Source organism: Carcharodon carcharias, chromosome 16, assembly GCF_017639515.1.
Source record: "Carcharodon carcharias isolate sCarCar2 chromosome 16, sCarCar2.pri, whole genome shotgun sequence".
Lineage (NCBI taxonomy): Eukaryota > Metazoa > Chordata > Chondrichthyes > Lamniformes > Lamnidae > Carcharodon > Carcharodon carcharias.
In genome coordinates this window covers 92832040-92848196 of record NC_054482.1, presented here as the reverse complement: position 1 = coordinate 92848196, position 16157 = coordinate 92832040, and the positions used below count along the sequence as shown (strand labels likewise).

At 43.1% G+C, this 16157-nt stretch overlaps 1 protein-coding gene across 1 annotated transcript; it reads left to right on the top strand.

Moving 5' to 3' along the window:
- Positions 1–10886: 10886 nt before the first annotated feature.
- Positions 10887–15598, top strand: LOC121288967 (cytochrome c oxidase subunit NDUFA4-like). The gene is made up of 2 exons (XM_041207831.1): positions 10887–10912; positions 15289–15598. The coding sequence occupies exons 1-2, from the start codon at positions 10887–10889 to the stop codon at positions 15596–15598; spliced, it is 336 nt and encodes a 111-aa protein (XP_041063765.1).
- Positions 15599–16157: the final 559 nt, after the last annotated feature.

Below are 16157 nucleotides of genomic sequence, written 5' to 3'. Positions count from 1 at the left end.
GGCTGCATGCCACCATTTTACGTGGGTTGAGTGCTCCCTGTGCGGGACGGGATCCAGAAGAGCGCAGAAATCTCCCTGAGGCACGGAGCTGCCTCAGGGAGATTACTTTGATTATTATTATTTGAAATAAAGAAGAAAAAAAGAATTCAGACAGTCCTCTCATGTGATAGTGTCACATGACCTGGGACATGTCAAGAATTTTAATAGAAATTTTTATTTGATTTGTAAAGCCTTCATGAGCCCTCATCCCGCCCGAGGTTTCATGATAAATGCAAAGGCCGCCTGGGCTCTTCACCTGCCCGCCAACCTTAAGGTTGGATAGGCAACTCTGTTAATTCTTTTAATTACTATTTAACTGGCCTTGATAGGCCTTTGACAGTTCGGCTGGCATGCAGCCAACTCAGGTGTGCGCCCACCGAACTGAAGATCTGAATGATTCGCAGTGACGTCGGGATGCACGCTCAATGTTACCGCACATCATTTAACGTGTCTGCAAGTGGGGCCCACCCCCCTGCATGCCGACCAGAAGATTCAGGCCATAGTTTCCCTACGTCTTTGGACTTCATCTCACTGATAATAAAAACCTCTCATAGCACTAAGTTTTACCAGTAATGTTTGGGAAAAATTTAGGCCTTGATGGCCTAAAGGGCAGAATTTAGCCCTCGATGGGCGGGTGGGCCCCACCGGCTTGGCAGCGGGCGGGCGGCCGAACTCCGCCGTCAAAACGGGCCTCGCCGCCATTTTGAGTGGGCGGGCCAATTAAGGCCCACCCAGTGGGCTACCCGACGGGAAGCGCTATGCGCTTCCTATGCGGGGGGGGGGGGGGGGGGGGGGGGGATTCCCCAATTGTGAAAGTGAGCTCTTTCGCGCATGTGTGTGAAGGAGCGCACTGCTCCCTGAGACTAAGTGCTGTCTCAGGGAAAGTGCTGAAAGTTCAATAAACCTAAAAAATAGAAAAATAAAAAAATTATTAACATGTCCCCCTCATGTGACAATAAATATTACATAAAGTTTATTAAAGTTTTTAAAAACAGACATGAAACCTCATGTTTTATCAGAAGCCCGCTGAGGCTCCTGGCCTGCCCGCCTTAAGGTTAGACGGGCAGGGCCTTTAATTGGTTTAACTACCCTGTCATTTGCTTCAATTGGCTATTGACAGGTTGGCGGGGGACAGCTGATTTCCCTGAATATTTAAATGGGGCAGGATGAAGTCGGGGGGTTCCTCCCAATGTCATCCCGCGTCATTTTCACGTTGGCAAGCGGGGCCCGCCCCCAAATCGCCGAGGGAAAATTTCTGGCCACAGTATCTAAACTTCATCTGGCTAGGTGACACATTTTACTCCTTCTTTCGAAAACAATCTAGCCTGATTTATTTAAAAAGCAAATGTTCCCTTGACACCTATTTTTCTAAACTTCCCCATGTTTACTTAATTAATGTATCAAACCTAAATTCTCTTCTTATATCAAAGCACCCAGACTAATTCAATTAAATCTCACAAACACACACACATACATACACACACACATATTGGCACATAGACACATCCCACTATTACTCTATTTTACAATACATTCTAATAACATCATGAGAATTATTATGGGTAAAATTTTTAGCTCGGGCCTGCGCCCAACCTGCTCGAGCTTAAAATGATGCGCATTGATGTCGGGCAAGTGCCCATATGTCAACGCGTAGTCATGTGTTATTTCATTCAATTAAAAGGCCTGTTAAAGCCATTAAACGATCAACTGACTTGACCCTACGGTTGACGGGCAGGTGAAAAAAACCAAGCGGCCTTTGCACTTTTTAAGAAACCTCATCCACAGGCGGGATGAGGTTTCCTAAAGCAAATAAAAATAAAATAAAAATGTTAAAACTTAATTAATGACATGTCCCTGCTCATGTGACAGAGTCACATGAGGGAACATGTTTCTTTACATTTTTATTTTCTTTATTTTTTTTTATAAAGCTTCTGTGCCTCAGGGGGAATATAAAGGTCACACTCGCCCAGGTCGCTCATCCCCCTCCGCTTGCACAGGCAGCGCTCAGCGCTCAGTGCTGCTGCTCGCGTTTCATGCTAGGCAGGTCTTAATCGGCCAGCCAGCGTGAAATCACCTTCCGGCCTCGATCGCGGGGGGCAGTAGCCTTCCTGACCAGCCCCGTCCGCCCCTGACGCACAGTGGCTGCAGTGTGTACCATCCCCAAGATATTAATACAATTGGTGTAATCAGTAAATTTCTTGCAGACTAGGAAGTATGTCATGTTTTGCAAGGTAAGTAAGTTACCTGCAAGTCACATGTCTTTATAAGCTCCTTTTATTCTTATTACAAGTATGTCTAGCGTAACATCTGAATCTTAGTAAGATGGCTCCAAAAATTGGCTCCTGGGCCATTTAGCTCCCCTTCATTCATTCCCAATTTTTAAGTGCAGATTTTCTGAAGCAGTCTACTTACGTAGTCTTGTCCATCAGAAGCATGCATTCAGCAAAATAATCAGCCCCTAGTGCTGTGTGCAACCAAAAACTTATAAACTTCAGACAATTTGAGCATAGCCACACCTGAGCAGGGACATGTCATTAATTAAGTTTTAACATTTTTATTTTGTTTTTTTTGCTTTAGGAAACCTCATCCTGCCTGTGGATGAGGTTCCCTAAAAAGTGCAAAGTCCGCTTGGTCTTTCTGCCTGCCCACCAACCGTATGGTCAAGTCAGTTGATAGTCTAATGGCTTTAACAGGCCTTTTAATTGAATGGTGCAGCAACTCACCAAGGATCCATCAATAGCACCTTCCAAACCCCTGACCTCTACCACCTAGAAGGATAAGGGCAGCAGGTGCATGGGAACATGTACAGCCACTGCAAATTCCCCTCCAAGCCACACATCATCCTGACTTAAAACTATATCGCCATTCCTTCACTGTCACTGGACTGCAGCAGTTTAAGAAGGCAATTCACCACCACCTTCTCAAGGGCAATTAGGAATGGGTAATAAATGCTGGCCTAGCCAGTGACATCAGCATCCCAAGAATGAATATTTAAAATGCACTCGAAGTAACGCTAACTTTCAGAAGTGGTTCTTTTGTCTCAAGTTCCTGCTCAAAATCATTTGCATATTTTTGAACTTAAAGTCTTCCATGAACTAGTACAACCCAGCAGTGTTTTAAAAGGTTTTTTTTTAAGAAAAGAAACTTTGCATTAAAAGTATCTCTTGATATAATTAAGAGTGATAGCCTTGTATATTTTCATTAACAGAACTGAAAATGGATTCATTACAAAAAATAAGCATTTTCAATCAGAGTGCCTAGTTTACCACCAATGAGTAACTTAATTTTAAATAAGTGAAATGAATTTAAAAATCTCCACAGAACGATTTGCTAGTTAGATCGGTGTACAGTAGTCAGTTTCTTAGTTAGTTAGAAAAGAAATTAAAACTTTTATAACATGGCTTTTAGTGCCTTTACCTATCAAACAATTTTAAGAGCCTTGGGCTTGCAAATGAATGCAGTTAGCCAGAACTTGCAATGGTGGTTAATTAAATCTAGTCACATGGTCAGTTTTGTAGGTATGATCAACTTCAATCAAGATGTTTTATAAAATAGTGCAAAATGTTTTAATCCAAAGAGTTGGTTGATGGCGGGTAGCATTGGAACCAATCTTTATCCACTTTTACTTCCAGAGTTACACATTATAAGTAACTACTTCCTAACGTGATCACCACAATTTCCATTTCTATCTACTTATAAGGGCCCAAGTGATTCCCCAGTTCATACTCACCAGATGCATACAATTAAACACAATCATTATAAAATTAACAAAAACATTTCATACCAGTTATAATTTTCCCTTGAAATCACTCAATCTTTTGGGGTGGGTTGGCCAATTTCTGGCTAACTGCGCTGAAGGAACCAAAAATTCCTTTTATCTACTGTAGCTAAAACTAATCTATATTGGCCTTTGTTGGACTTTGAATTTTGATTAGTTGATGTATATATGGCAGTATGGATACTAACATTGCAGGTAGGTGGAGCTTCTCCAAGTATTCAATTTACAACCCGTATAAAGAAAGCAATCTCTAAAATGTATATAAATAGTTCATATTTAGCCATTGACCTGTTAAATTATTTGATACTAAGACACGTAAGTGGCATTTGGAGAAGCAATCTTCCATTCATTCTCCTGACTGTGAATCTAATTTGCTTTTTCATCTAGTCTCGCCCTCTCACAAGCACTGACTGTAACCCAGCAGCATATGGGTAAAGTTTGATATTAATACAATTGGTGTAATCAATAAATTTCTTACAGACTAGAAAGTATGTCACGTTTTGCAAGGTAAGTAAGTTACCTGCAAATCACGTGTCTTTATAAGCTCCTTTTATTCTTATTACAAGTACGTCTAGCGTAACATCTGAATCTTAGTAAGATGGCTCCAAAATTTGGCTCCTGGGCCATTTAGCTCCCCTTCATTCATTCCCAATTTTTAAGTGCAGATTTTCTGAAGCAGTCTACTCACGGAGTCTTGTCCATCAGAAGCATGCATTCAGCAAAATAATCAGCCCCTAGCGCTGTGTGCAACCAAAAACTTATAAACTTCAGACAATTTGAGCTTAGCCACAAACCGCAATCCTGGTGTCAACAGTCTCTAAAGCAAACAAGTTAATGTTGTTGCTTCCAATACCACCAAGTCCCATCTAGACAGCTGATATCACCAGCACCTCCAGAGTCAGCAGCACCAATGGTAGGAATGTCAGTGTTGCTGCAAGATCATAGGTTGTCATCCTTTCTGGTCACTTGTTGGCTGAGTGGTTCATTGGTAATTTTATTTTTTTGATGATCACCTATCTATACATATTCCAACCACTGGAAAAGGGATGGCAGCCAGGAAACAAAGTGATAATTACTAACTTTAAAATAACTGTGCACATGCTGGTTTGTATTTGAGTGCTTTTGATATTGGTCTGACATTGTGAAATCATTTCCATGATGTAAACAGGGCAGAAGCAATGCCACCAAGAGACAGTGACTTACTTTGACTCCCTCTGTAGTAAGGTTAGTGTTCAGATGTCTCCCGCTCAATATATTCGCACTACCAATTTAGGACGACGAAAAGCTGTTTTGGATTTACACTTTGAAACGAAACTATATCCTCCATGAAGTATCATTGTTCTTTAGTCAGTTGTCAGGTTGGGCCTTGACTCTGGGCTCAGGCTGGATTTACACCATCGGCAAAGTCACCCAGGGCCTCATACACAGTAAGTGCTTATTGGAAATTTGCAAGCAGCTCGTTCACAATTTTTTAGTAAGCTGCCCGTTGCATGCAAGGCCCCACCAGTGGCAAAGGATATCAAAAAAAATGTTCTTCTATAATTATGAAGTAAAATTGCTTGACAACGACATCAATAATATTGTAAATGCACCCTTTAAATGGTAACTGATTTGTTTAGCCATAAAATGTGTCCGAAAAGACAAATATCACAGATTAATAAAAATAAAAAGACCCTTCTATGTTTGGAAGCTGTAAAGACCCAGATATTTTCCAATTCATTTCTATAATATACAATTTAGTAGAGTTGCATTTAAATGTAGATTTTGTTGACACAAAATCTTTAATCTGGTGATTAAGAAGTTTTTATAAACTAATTTAACACCCCAGATCCCAATAAGATAAATGTTATCACAATACCTTCAGCTGTCTTTGTGACTTTGATTTATTCCAGCCTTTTATCATCATTTGAGATGCAAAGGCTGCTGTTCTCCTCTAGCATGTATTCCTCATGACTGCACAATATAATTGGTTGCTCATGTGAAAAAACAACTTTAGTTATTAACAAAACCCCTATAATACTGGGTATGCAAGTTTTCTATGGGTGCAGACTGCCAAAAAGGTATTTTCATAATACACGAGTTTAAGATTTGTGATTGTAAAGACTGCAATTAGAGAATCTGTTTGCACAATATCATTTTATGACAAGTCATAACGTGTCTAATATTAAAGATTGGGGATTAGTGTTTTTATTTATTTTAAGTTACATCTCAACAAAACCTCAAAATAACAAGTACAGGGTGAGCCAAAAGGACCTACAAAAAGGACCCTGCCAATGAGGAATGTACAACAATGCTTGCAATGAAAATACTTCTGCCTTATTTTTTAAATATATGTTTCACATGCATTATTCTGTGACTTAGAGGGCAGGCCCATCTTTCAGGTGAGAAGTTAAACCTGTCTGACCTCTCAAGTGGATGTAAAATGTCCTGGCTAATATTTATCCTTTGACCAAAATCACTAAAGAAAACTTATCACATTTCTGTTTGTGGGAGTTTGCTGCCTGCGTGTTGGATTACAACATTAACTACAATTCAAAACATGCTTTGTAAAATGTTCTGGGGCATCCTCAGGTTGGGAAATGTGCTGTATAAATCCAAATTCTTCCTTTCTTTCAAACCACCACCTATTGGTTGATTGGATGTTTGGAAGTATGTGTAGATTTGCCCAACGTTCCTGTGGAGGAGTAGTATCCCTCTTGAATGCCAAGATGGGATCAAACATTCACCACATTGGAATCTATTCCATTGAGGATTAATTCAGCAACATGGCAGATTAACAAAACATAGACACTATGGAAGGCTGCATTTTCAAATAGTTCTACTTTTAAACATTAATTCAAAATAAATTGTTAAAATAATTTCTTCAGAGAGACTGAATCAAACATTTACATTTGTATTCTCACTGGATGTTTGCTAGGATGAGTCCTGGCATTGTGCTTTATATTTGGGGTAGAATTTTGTACATTCATGACATTAAATTAATGATGTCTGTACATGGAGTGAGCACCAATTTATGTTACATAGAAAAATAAGTGTAGGCCTTCAAATTTACTTAATTCTTCATGAGATTGCTTAAACGGCACAATATTATAACAATATTTGAGGCATGAATATGATGCCAATTCATGAGGTTTCCAGCAAGCAATCAAAGAAAATGCCCGTTTTCCAGATTTAAAGAAATTGAGTGCACAATTTCATATAGCTTAAGACAAGGTCTGATGTCTTCACAATTATTTGTACTTATTGGTTGAAAAAGCCTTAAGTTTTTAACAAATAATAAAAAGGATTCTGTTAAGGATTGTTGAGCTATCTACAACTCAAATGCTAGCAATTTACAATACACTGTAAACTATAAATATGGACAAAAGAAAAATGGATATAAAAAATCTTTGTCATGTATGTGAAAAATTTAAAGAGGAAATCCACACACGATGAATTTGAACAGTGCCAGATCTGGAGTGTTCCTTTTATAAATAGGCAAGTGAAAAATCAATAATCTCATGTATCTTGGATACCCTTTGTAGAACATGTTGTTGATCATAATATTATACACTCCTTAAGTCTTCCCAATCTAATAATCTGTCTCCTTATAAATCACAAAAAAATAATAGCTGGGGTTGAATATGACTGAAATAGCAGCATAGTCACTTAAATTAATAACCTGCTTCTTGGAAAATGTTATTTGCTGTCAAGGAACTGACATTAAAATCTGAGAGTATTTTTACCATGTAATTTCTTCCAGTTCTGTTTCTTCTTAACTCATTCCAAACCATTGGTGACTGTAGTTGCCAAATCAAACGGAGAACTTTAATCACCATAGAAGGATTAAACACAAGATTAAAGTAAAAGCGAAATACAGCAGATTTTGGAAAACTGAGGTAAAAACAGGAAATGCTGAACCCACTCAGCAGGTCAGACAACATCTGTGGAGAGAGAAATGGAATTAATTTTAATTTTTGGACACGCTCGTAGAGAGGAGGCCAGCAGTAGGTCAGGAAGCTGCAGGTTCTTGGGGCGGGTTTCTCAGGGGCTCTTTAATTGAGCCATAGCATTAGCATTCTGCTTCTGGGCTTCTCGGCCAATTGCTCATGACCCGCACCTGACTATTGAAGCTTCAGCATTTAAAGGGACCCTGACAAGGGGAAGAATAGAACTATTCCACATCTGGCAAGTGAGAGATAGCAACACAAATGATGGAGTCTTAATGAGGGAAGGCCGCTCTCCACCTGCCCCGCCCCATTCTCTGAGGGCTCCAAGGGCCCACAGAGGAATTTTCTTCCCAGTGGATATGAGGAAAAAGCCTGGCTTGGAAACCAAGCAGGCATGGCTGGAAGTTGTTCAGGTTGTAAGCATCAGGCATGTGGTCCCTCTCTCATAGATAAATATGTTTCAAGAGCTTCAATGACCTTATCAGGACAGGAAAGGAGAGTAACATTCCACGTTTGAGTGCCAACCCCCTCACTCTGACTTCCTCAGCATTTTCGTGCACCGTTTAACACATCTTGCAGGTTCACCTATTCCTCTCTGTTCCAAGGCATTTCTTCAAACCCCCCCTGAACAGTCATCACTGACACTCACTGCCATCTTACTGTCATCGCATGCCCATCCCTTACAGTCATCCTCCACAAATGATGCCATTTTATCCCCTCAACCCAGTCCACTTCTCGAACTCATAACTCTCTTCTTTCTCTCCTTGCAGGAGAAGAGATGACAGAACACCAGGGAGAGGCAGAAGATGGCCCTCCTGCTGCGGAGGACAATGTATTGGAGATAATATTTTGAAGATCATACATAAGATGGAGAAAGGCGCTTCCAGTTCTTCACCCACTTCCTCCGCCACCCCATCAATCAGAGCTACACATTCTGCTTCCTGTCCTGATGGCTGTGTCTGCCCCTGCATAGGTGCAGGTGGGGCAGTCTTTTGCAGAGCCTTTATGGGCTCCAAGCCCAGGGTCGTGACCATGAGCATCTCAGGAGTCAGAGCAAGAGTACAAGCAGCCTGCCTCGAGCGCTGCTGAAGCCAGGGGTAGCTCCACATAGAGGTAATAGGAAAAGGAAGAGAAAGAATATGTAGTTTCACAAAGGAAATAGTTTGGGTGTTTAAGCATTTGCTAAATTGTCACTTATATTTTTAATGCTTTGTGCACCATTTTCTTTATTTCACATCTCTTCACATACTTCACATCGTCAGTCATCCCATTGTGCCTGTTATCAGTTAAGTTGTCTTTAGCCTTGAGGAAAACGGTATGACAGCAATAGATGTCAGTGAGGGATGTGGGACTGCTCTGTGCTGGGGGCTGGGCTATTGCACAGTGCTTTCAGAATTGGTGTTCTAGATGCTGCACTGTCTCAGATTAGCCAAAATATGCTGTCCTCGGAATCTTTGGCAGCTAGGTTTGTGGCTGCAGGTACCCTGATCACATCAGGCTCCTCCTCCTCCTGTGCTTCATCCTCTTCCTCCTCCACCACCTCTGAAGATACAAAGCACTCAGCACCTCCCTCCTTCTGCTGTGTTGTTCAAGGTGCAGCAGGCCACTGTCACTCTAGACACCCTTGTTGGTGCACACTGAGGGGTGTCCCAGATCTGTCCCCGCACCCTAATCCCAGCTTCAGCATCCCAATGTCCTGCTTGACAACCATTCTTGTGTTCATATGGCTTCTTTTTTTGCTTTCCTAGGCATCAGTTGTAGGGACTCCTCACAGGCGTCATCAGCCACATCCTTAGAGGGCAGCCCTTGTCTCCAAAGAGTCATCCATTGACTCTGGAGATGTGAACATATGTCAGGGGCTTGACTATTGCAGAATGAAGGAATCAAGACAACTTCCTGGGGATCTTGCCCACAGACGCATGACAATCTTGTGGTGGTCACACACTAGTTGAACATTAATGGAACGGAATTCCTTTCAATTACTGATGGATCTGAGGGTGCCTTGATTGCCATATATGTGCAGTGTCTGACTCCCAGTACCTCTGATCCCCATGTGGGAATCAGCCAGAGCAGCAAATCCTCGGGCCTTTCATTCTGACTGGCTTTATCGGTAGCATGTGGGGATACGCTTGTTTGCAAGAGACTGTGAGATCTATGGAAGTCGCCAGCAGATCCCTGTAGGAAGCCTGAGAAGAAGGAATTCAGGACTGTGGTGAGTTTGACTGCCAGTGGTCGTGCTTTCCTACCTGGTCCACTTAGAATAAGGCCTTTTTTCAGGAGGCTGCAAATGTCAGTAATGACCTAACATGAGAATCTAAGCCTCTTGAGGCACTGGTGCTTAGTAATGTCCAGAAAATTCATCCTTTGCCTAAATATATTGTTCTGGAGTATCGCCTCACCTGAGCTGGACCTCAGTGTCCACTCCCTCTGTGTTTTGGAGTGAGAGATGGAGAAGGTAGCTTATGCTGCTGGTGGTGTTGCAAGTGCTGCTCCTCTTGTTCCTTATTAGACTGCAAGGCTGCATATGCTGTTCCCATGCTTATCTGAAGGTTGACACTCAAAGATCATAGAAAAAGAACTTCAAGATAGCAGGAATGATCTTCAAAGTGTTGTAAATCACCCTCAAAAACAGTGAAAACCCAGGGCAGAATCATCCCAGATTTGTACAAAGTGCGGTAGTAGGTGGGGAAAAGGATGTTTTACCCGTTGGCCACAATGGCAGCTCTTCCTGCCATTTCGTCCCATTCCTGGCGCATTCCACCTCATTAATTATGCATTCATGGGAAACACACCGGATCGCTGGCGAGCAGACTTGGATTTGCCCCCCACGTTGTGACCTCAGAGCTTCCTCGCTCTGAGCGCTATTTTTAAAGCACACCACAATGCAGCCCACTTCATGTTTACAGGCCAGGACTGCTCCAAGAAACAGATGGCCCTGAAAGCAAAGAGGCAGCCCCAAAGTTTAGTGATGCCTCTCTGCGGCACCTGTTGGATGTAGTGGAAGGCTGCTGCGATGTCCTCTACCCTTGCTCTGGCTGCAGGCAGTCCAGCAGGGTCACCAATCCATCCTGGGAGCGCTAGCAGCGGTGGTCAGTGCCTCCGGAGCACAGAGGAGGTCAGCCACCCAGCACAGGAAGAGAATGAATGCTCTCAGCCGTTCCATTAGGTAAAACCAACCACCTCATCATTCTCAACTCACACACTCACAGCCTCAACACATATCCTCAGGGATCTCACATCTCAAGGGACAACACCACTAACTCTCACACACAACCTCACCTCTCCATCAGGCTCATATCCTCTGGAGCTCACATCCTCATCCCATCCGTGGTTCCACTCACCACACAAACATTTTACGCAGTGCCATGTGTCCTACTCTCACTCTCTCCATCTGTTTCTATGCAGAATAACAGGCTCACAACAGGGAGAGGTCCCAGATCAGGGGTGGAGTGGTCGACATTAGGCTCCTTACTCATTTTGAGGAGTGTGCATCATGCCAACTGGTGAGGACATGGACCTCATCCTTTCCTCTCGCCAAGTCACCCATGTCTTTTCCCCCATCACTGTTGACCCCCCTGGCATTAGCTTCCACCTCCCCGTTGTCACCTACCAACTAGAACCCTTTTCTTTCCAGGGTGTCCAGGTGAACGTGTATGTTCTCTACCTTCCTGAGAATCCCATCCCCATCCCCACAGACCTCCTTCTTCCCACCCTTACGGTCTGAGTCTGCCTCTGAGTCCTCATCAACCACCCTCTCCGTTGCTTCTTCCGCTACCATCGCACACACACCCTCCCACCCTTACAGCTCTCTCCACCGCTTCTCATACTCAATATTCCCTCCTACCACACCCACCCCCAATGTGTTGCCCTGGAGGCAGTCATTGACTCCACAGACTCCTCCCTTGTTTGTTTTACTAGACACCGTTCCCACCTCATCCCCTCCTCCACCTTTACTCCCTCCTCCAACCTTACTTCTTTCCCCCTCTGAGCTCCCTCTTTACCCCAGATTCCTTCCTCCCCCAGTCTCCTGCCCATCCCAAAGTCCTTCCTCCACCTGAAGTCTTTCACCCCATGAAACTCCTTCCCCCCCACTTGGAACTCCTTCCCTTATACCTTCCTTCCCCCTTACGCCTACCTCCCCAGTTGCCACATTCTCCCCCGTTACACCATCCTCCCTCGTACTCCCTCTTCCCAACCTAGAGGTCCCAAACCAGGGGTGAAGTGGCCAACATTAGACCCCTCACTCATTTTGAGGAGCATGCCACCACGCCAGTCAAGATAAAGGTGGGACCAACAAATCCAGGGAGCCTTGAATGTCGAGCGATATACAGGATTGGATAAAGAGAAAGAGGGAGGCTTATGGTAGATATCGAGGGCTCAAAACAGCAGAAGCCCTAGAGGAGTATAGAATGTGTAGGCGGGAACTTAAAAAAAGGAAATTAGAAGAGCAAAAAGGGGGCATGAAAAATCATTGGCAGGTAAAATAAAGGAAAATCCAAAGTTATTTTACGTGTACAGTAAGAGTAAGGGGATAACTAGGGAAAGAGTAGGGCCCATTAAGGACCATAGTGATAATTTGTGTGTGGAGCCGGAAGACGTAAGTAGAGTTCTAAATGAATACTTTGTGTCGGTTTTCACAAGTGACAGGGATGACATGAGTATGGAAATCAGGCAGAAGGACTGTGATATTATTAAATAAATTAGCATAGAAAGGAAGAAGGTTCTAAGTGGTCTGGCAGGCTTAAAAGTAGATAAATCTCCAGGCCTGGATGAAATGTATCCCAGGCTGTTGAGTGAGGCAAGGGAGGAGATAGCAAGGGCACTGGTAATAATTTTCAATACCTCTCTGGCCACAGGAGAGGTGCCAGAGGACTGGAGGAAAGCCAATGTTGTACCATTATTCAAGAAGGGGGGAGGGATAAACCAGGGATCACAGGCCAGTCAGTCTAACCTCAGTGGTGGAGAAACTATTGGAAGCAATTCTGAGGGACAGAATTAATCCACACTTGGAGAGGCAGGGATTAATCAAGGACAGTCAGCATGGATTTGTTAAGGGGAGGTCATGTCTGACCAATTTGATTGAATTTTTTGCAGAGGTGACCAGGTGTGTAGATGAGGGCAATGCATTTGACATAGTCTACTTGGACTGCAGCAAAGCTTTTGATAAGGTCTCACATGGGAGACTAATAACGAAGGCATATGTTAATAGCAGATTCGCCTGCCCAAGGGAGTTCCCAGCAAGTTCATGAATGTGTACCGGTTACGTGGAAGTGAGCAGGTTCCTGCTGGGTTTCCGACACACTGGCATTTTTTGATGTTTTAACCTCCTCCACATACATGCCCATGTTGGCAGGTTAAAACTCCCCCCATTATTTTTCCGGCTGATCGTCTTGCATCAGACCCAAGACCCAAGAATAATTTTGCAATGGAATGTAATAGACTTCCAGAAAATAAGAGCATTCCAGTTTCCTTAAATCTGTAAAGCTATGGATATTTCCAAAGATTTGTGTTATTTGAATGCATTAAGAGATTGGCTTAAATCATATTTCTCTCTGAATATGAAACCATTCCATTGAAAGTCACAATTTATCTGGAATTTGCTGGTCCATAGCCCAAGAATTCCTACTTCCAAACATTCTTAACTTTCTTATATGAAGTCATAAACTATCCTCCCTTTGAAAATGTTGGATTCTCAATATATTCTATTTTGGGTGTTGCACAGCTTTGTAAATTTAATCCATATCCAACTTAAAGATCGGACCAGACCCATTGATTTACAAGTTATGTGGTTATTTTGACTGCACATGTGCTTGTTAATATCTCAAAGCACAACAGCTCTTTTCTGTTTCCCTTTCAGAGAATGGAGTTCAGACAATAACTTCACCATTATCTAATCTACACTGAAACAAGTTTATGACAGTCCATTGGAGGCATTAGGCTGAATCTTCTTTCATCCTTGCCTATTTTATTGGCTTTATAAACTAGTAATTTGACTTAGTAAGATGGCAACAAGGAATGTTTCCATTTTTGCTTCTTGTGGTAACTATCCTTTCTGAGTCATTCTTTTTCAGTGGAAACATACGCCTGAATCTTCTGGTCGGCGTGCAGGGGCAGGACCTGCTCGCCGACGCGTAAAATGACGCGTGGTGAAGTGGGGCATGCGTCCCGACGTCACTGCGCGTCATTCCTATCTTCAGTTCAGCGGGTCAAAGGCCTATTTAAGGCTATTTAAAAACCAATTGAAATAATTAACAGGGCTCTCCGTCCAACCTTAAGGTTGGTGGGCAGGCGAAGAGCCCAGGTGGCTTTCACATTTTTCATGGAACCTCATCCACAGGCGGGATGAGATTTCATGAAAGGTTTATAACTGTAATAAAAATTTTTAGTAAAATTCATTGACATGTCCAGCTCATGTGACACTGTCACATGAGGGGACATCTCTGAATAATTTTTTAAATTCTTTTTTTCAAGTTTTCCAAGTCAAATTAATCTTAGGGAGGTTTCTGCGCATCACACTGGGTGGGCCCTAATTGGCCTGCCCACGCAAAATGACGGCACGCAGCCGATCGCAGGCAGCAATCGGCTACCCACCCGCCTGCACCTGCTCTCAAAGCGCCTGCCTGACGGGGAGAAAATTCTCCCCATAGAAACATAGAAAGTAGAAGCAGGGTTAAGTCATTCAACCCTTTGAGCCTGCTTCGCCATTCAATACGATCATGGCTGATCCTTTATCTCAATGCCATACTCCCTCTCTCTCCCATACACCTTGACGTCTTTAGAGTCTAGAAATCTATTTCTTTATTAAGTATATTCAGTGGCCTCCACAACCTTCTGTGGTAGAGGATTCTACGGGGTCACCACCCTCTGAGTAAAGGAGTTTCTCCTCATCTCAGTCCTAAGTGGCCTACCCCATATCCTGAGTTCTAGACCCCCTAGCCAGAGGAAACTTCATCCCTCCATTCCGTCTGTCAAGCCCTGTCCAAGAATTTTACATGTTTCAGTGAGATCTCTTCTCATTCTTCTAAACTCCAGTGAAAACAGGCCTAGTTGACCCAATCTCTCCTCATACAGGGACATGTTTGTATCATTTATTAAAGTTTTATTTTCCTTTGTCCAAATCTTCAGCTCCCTGAGGCAGCTCTGTGCCCTCAAGGAGCTGTCAGCGTGCCTTCCCCCATGCATGCACAGATTTCAATGTTCGCCCTCCTCCCACCCCTACCCCAGCAGCACTGAGCCTTTCAGTGCGCCTTTCAAGCTGGCTGCCCACTAATTGGCCAGCAAGTGTGAGATTGCAGTTGAGGCCTGATCACGGGCGGTGGTCCATTTCGTGTCCACTCCTGGGCCCACCTGCCATGCCTGTCCGATAAAGGGAAAATACTGCCCCAGGATTGATTTCACCAAGGCCCTTTACAGCTGCAGTAAGACATTCCTGCTCCTGTAATCAAGCCCTCTTGCAATGAAGGTCAATATACCATTTTCCTTCTTAACTGCTTGATGCACCTGCATGTTTGCTTTCAGTGACTGGTGTACAAGGACACCCAGGTCCCTTTGTACATCAACGGAGGGTGGAAGCGGTGGGGAGAGAAGAGGGGGAACTGCCATCATATTGGGATTGATGATCTGCCAGGCCAAGAGCCACCCGAGCTTAATTCCATTCTTTGTCTTCATTGGTGCTGGAAGTGTTGAAGCAAGCATGTATCTCCTGTGGCTTGCTGTCCATAACCCTGATGTGAGCTGGAATCACAAGAACAACCCTGAGCATTGGGATAAGTTAGCATCCACTCAGCAGTACAAGTTCTTTACTGTGAACATGGACTACAGCAAACTGAAGAAGAATCAACCAGACTTCTAAATGTTGAAGGCAGAACATCTTGCCTTCTTTGGGCCTTGAAGCTTGACGCACAATGAGGCCTATATTACTACTGTTACCTGTGTATGAGTTTTAGTGCACATTCAGAAATTAAATACATTGTACTCAATTTGTGTATATATGAAATTTTGACATGAATAAATCTGGAGTGTGCTACCTAAAAAAAAATCAAATCTATCACCATTTAAATAATACTCTGCCATTCTTTTTTCCCTTCCAAACTGGAAAACTTCATGTAATACTGCATCTCCCATGTATATGCCCACTCACTTAGCTTGTCTAAATCACCTTGAAGCCTCTTAACATCCTCCTCACCATTCACATTCCCACCAAGCTTCGTGTCATCAGCAAACTTGGAAAGATTATATTTAGTTCCCTCAGCCAAATCATTGGTATATATTTTGAATTGTTGGGGCCCAAGCACTGGTCCCTATGGTACCTACTAGTCATCACCTGCCATTCCGAAAAATACCCATTTATTCCTACTCTCTGTTTCCTGTCTGCTTACCAATTTTCAATCCATGCTAATATATTACCCCCA

Coding starts and splice junctions, on each gene's coding strand:
- LOC121288967 (XM_041207831.1), top strand. CDS start 10,887: ATGAATGCTCTCAGCCGTTCCATTAG. Junction 10,913..15,288: donor GCTCTCAGCCGTTCCATTAG/GTAAAACCAACC, acceptor AAGGACACCCAG/GTCCCTTTGTACATCAACGG.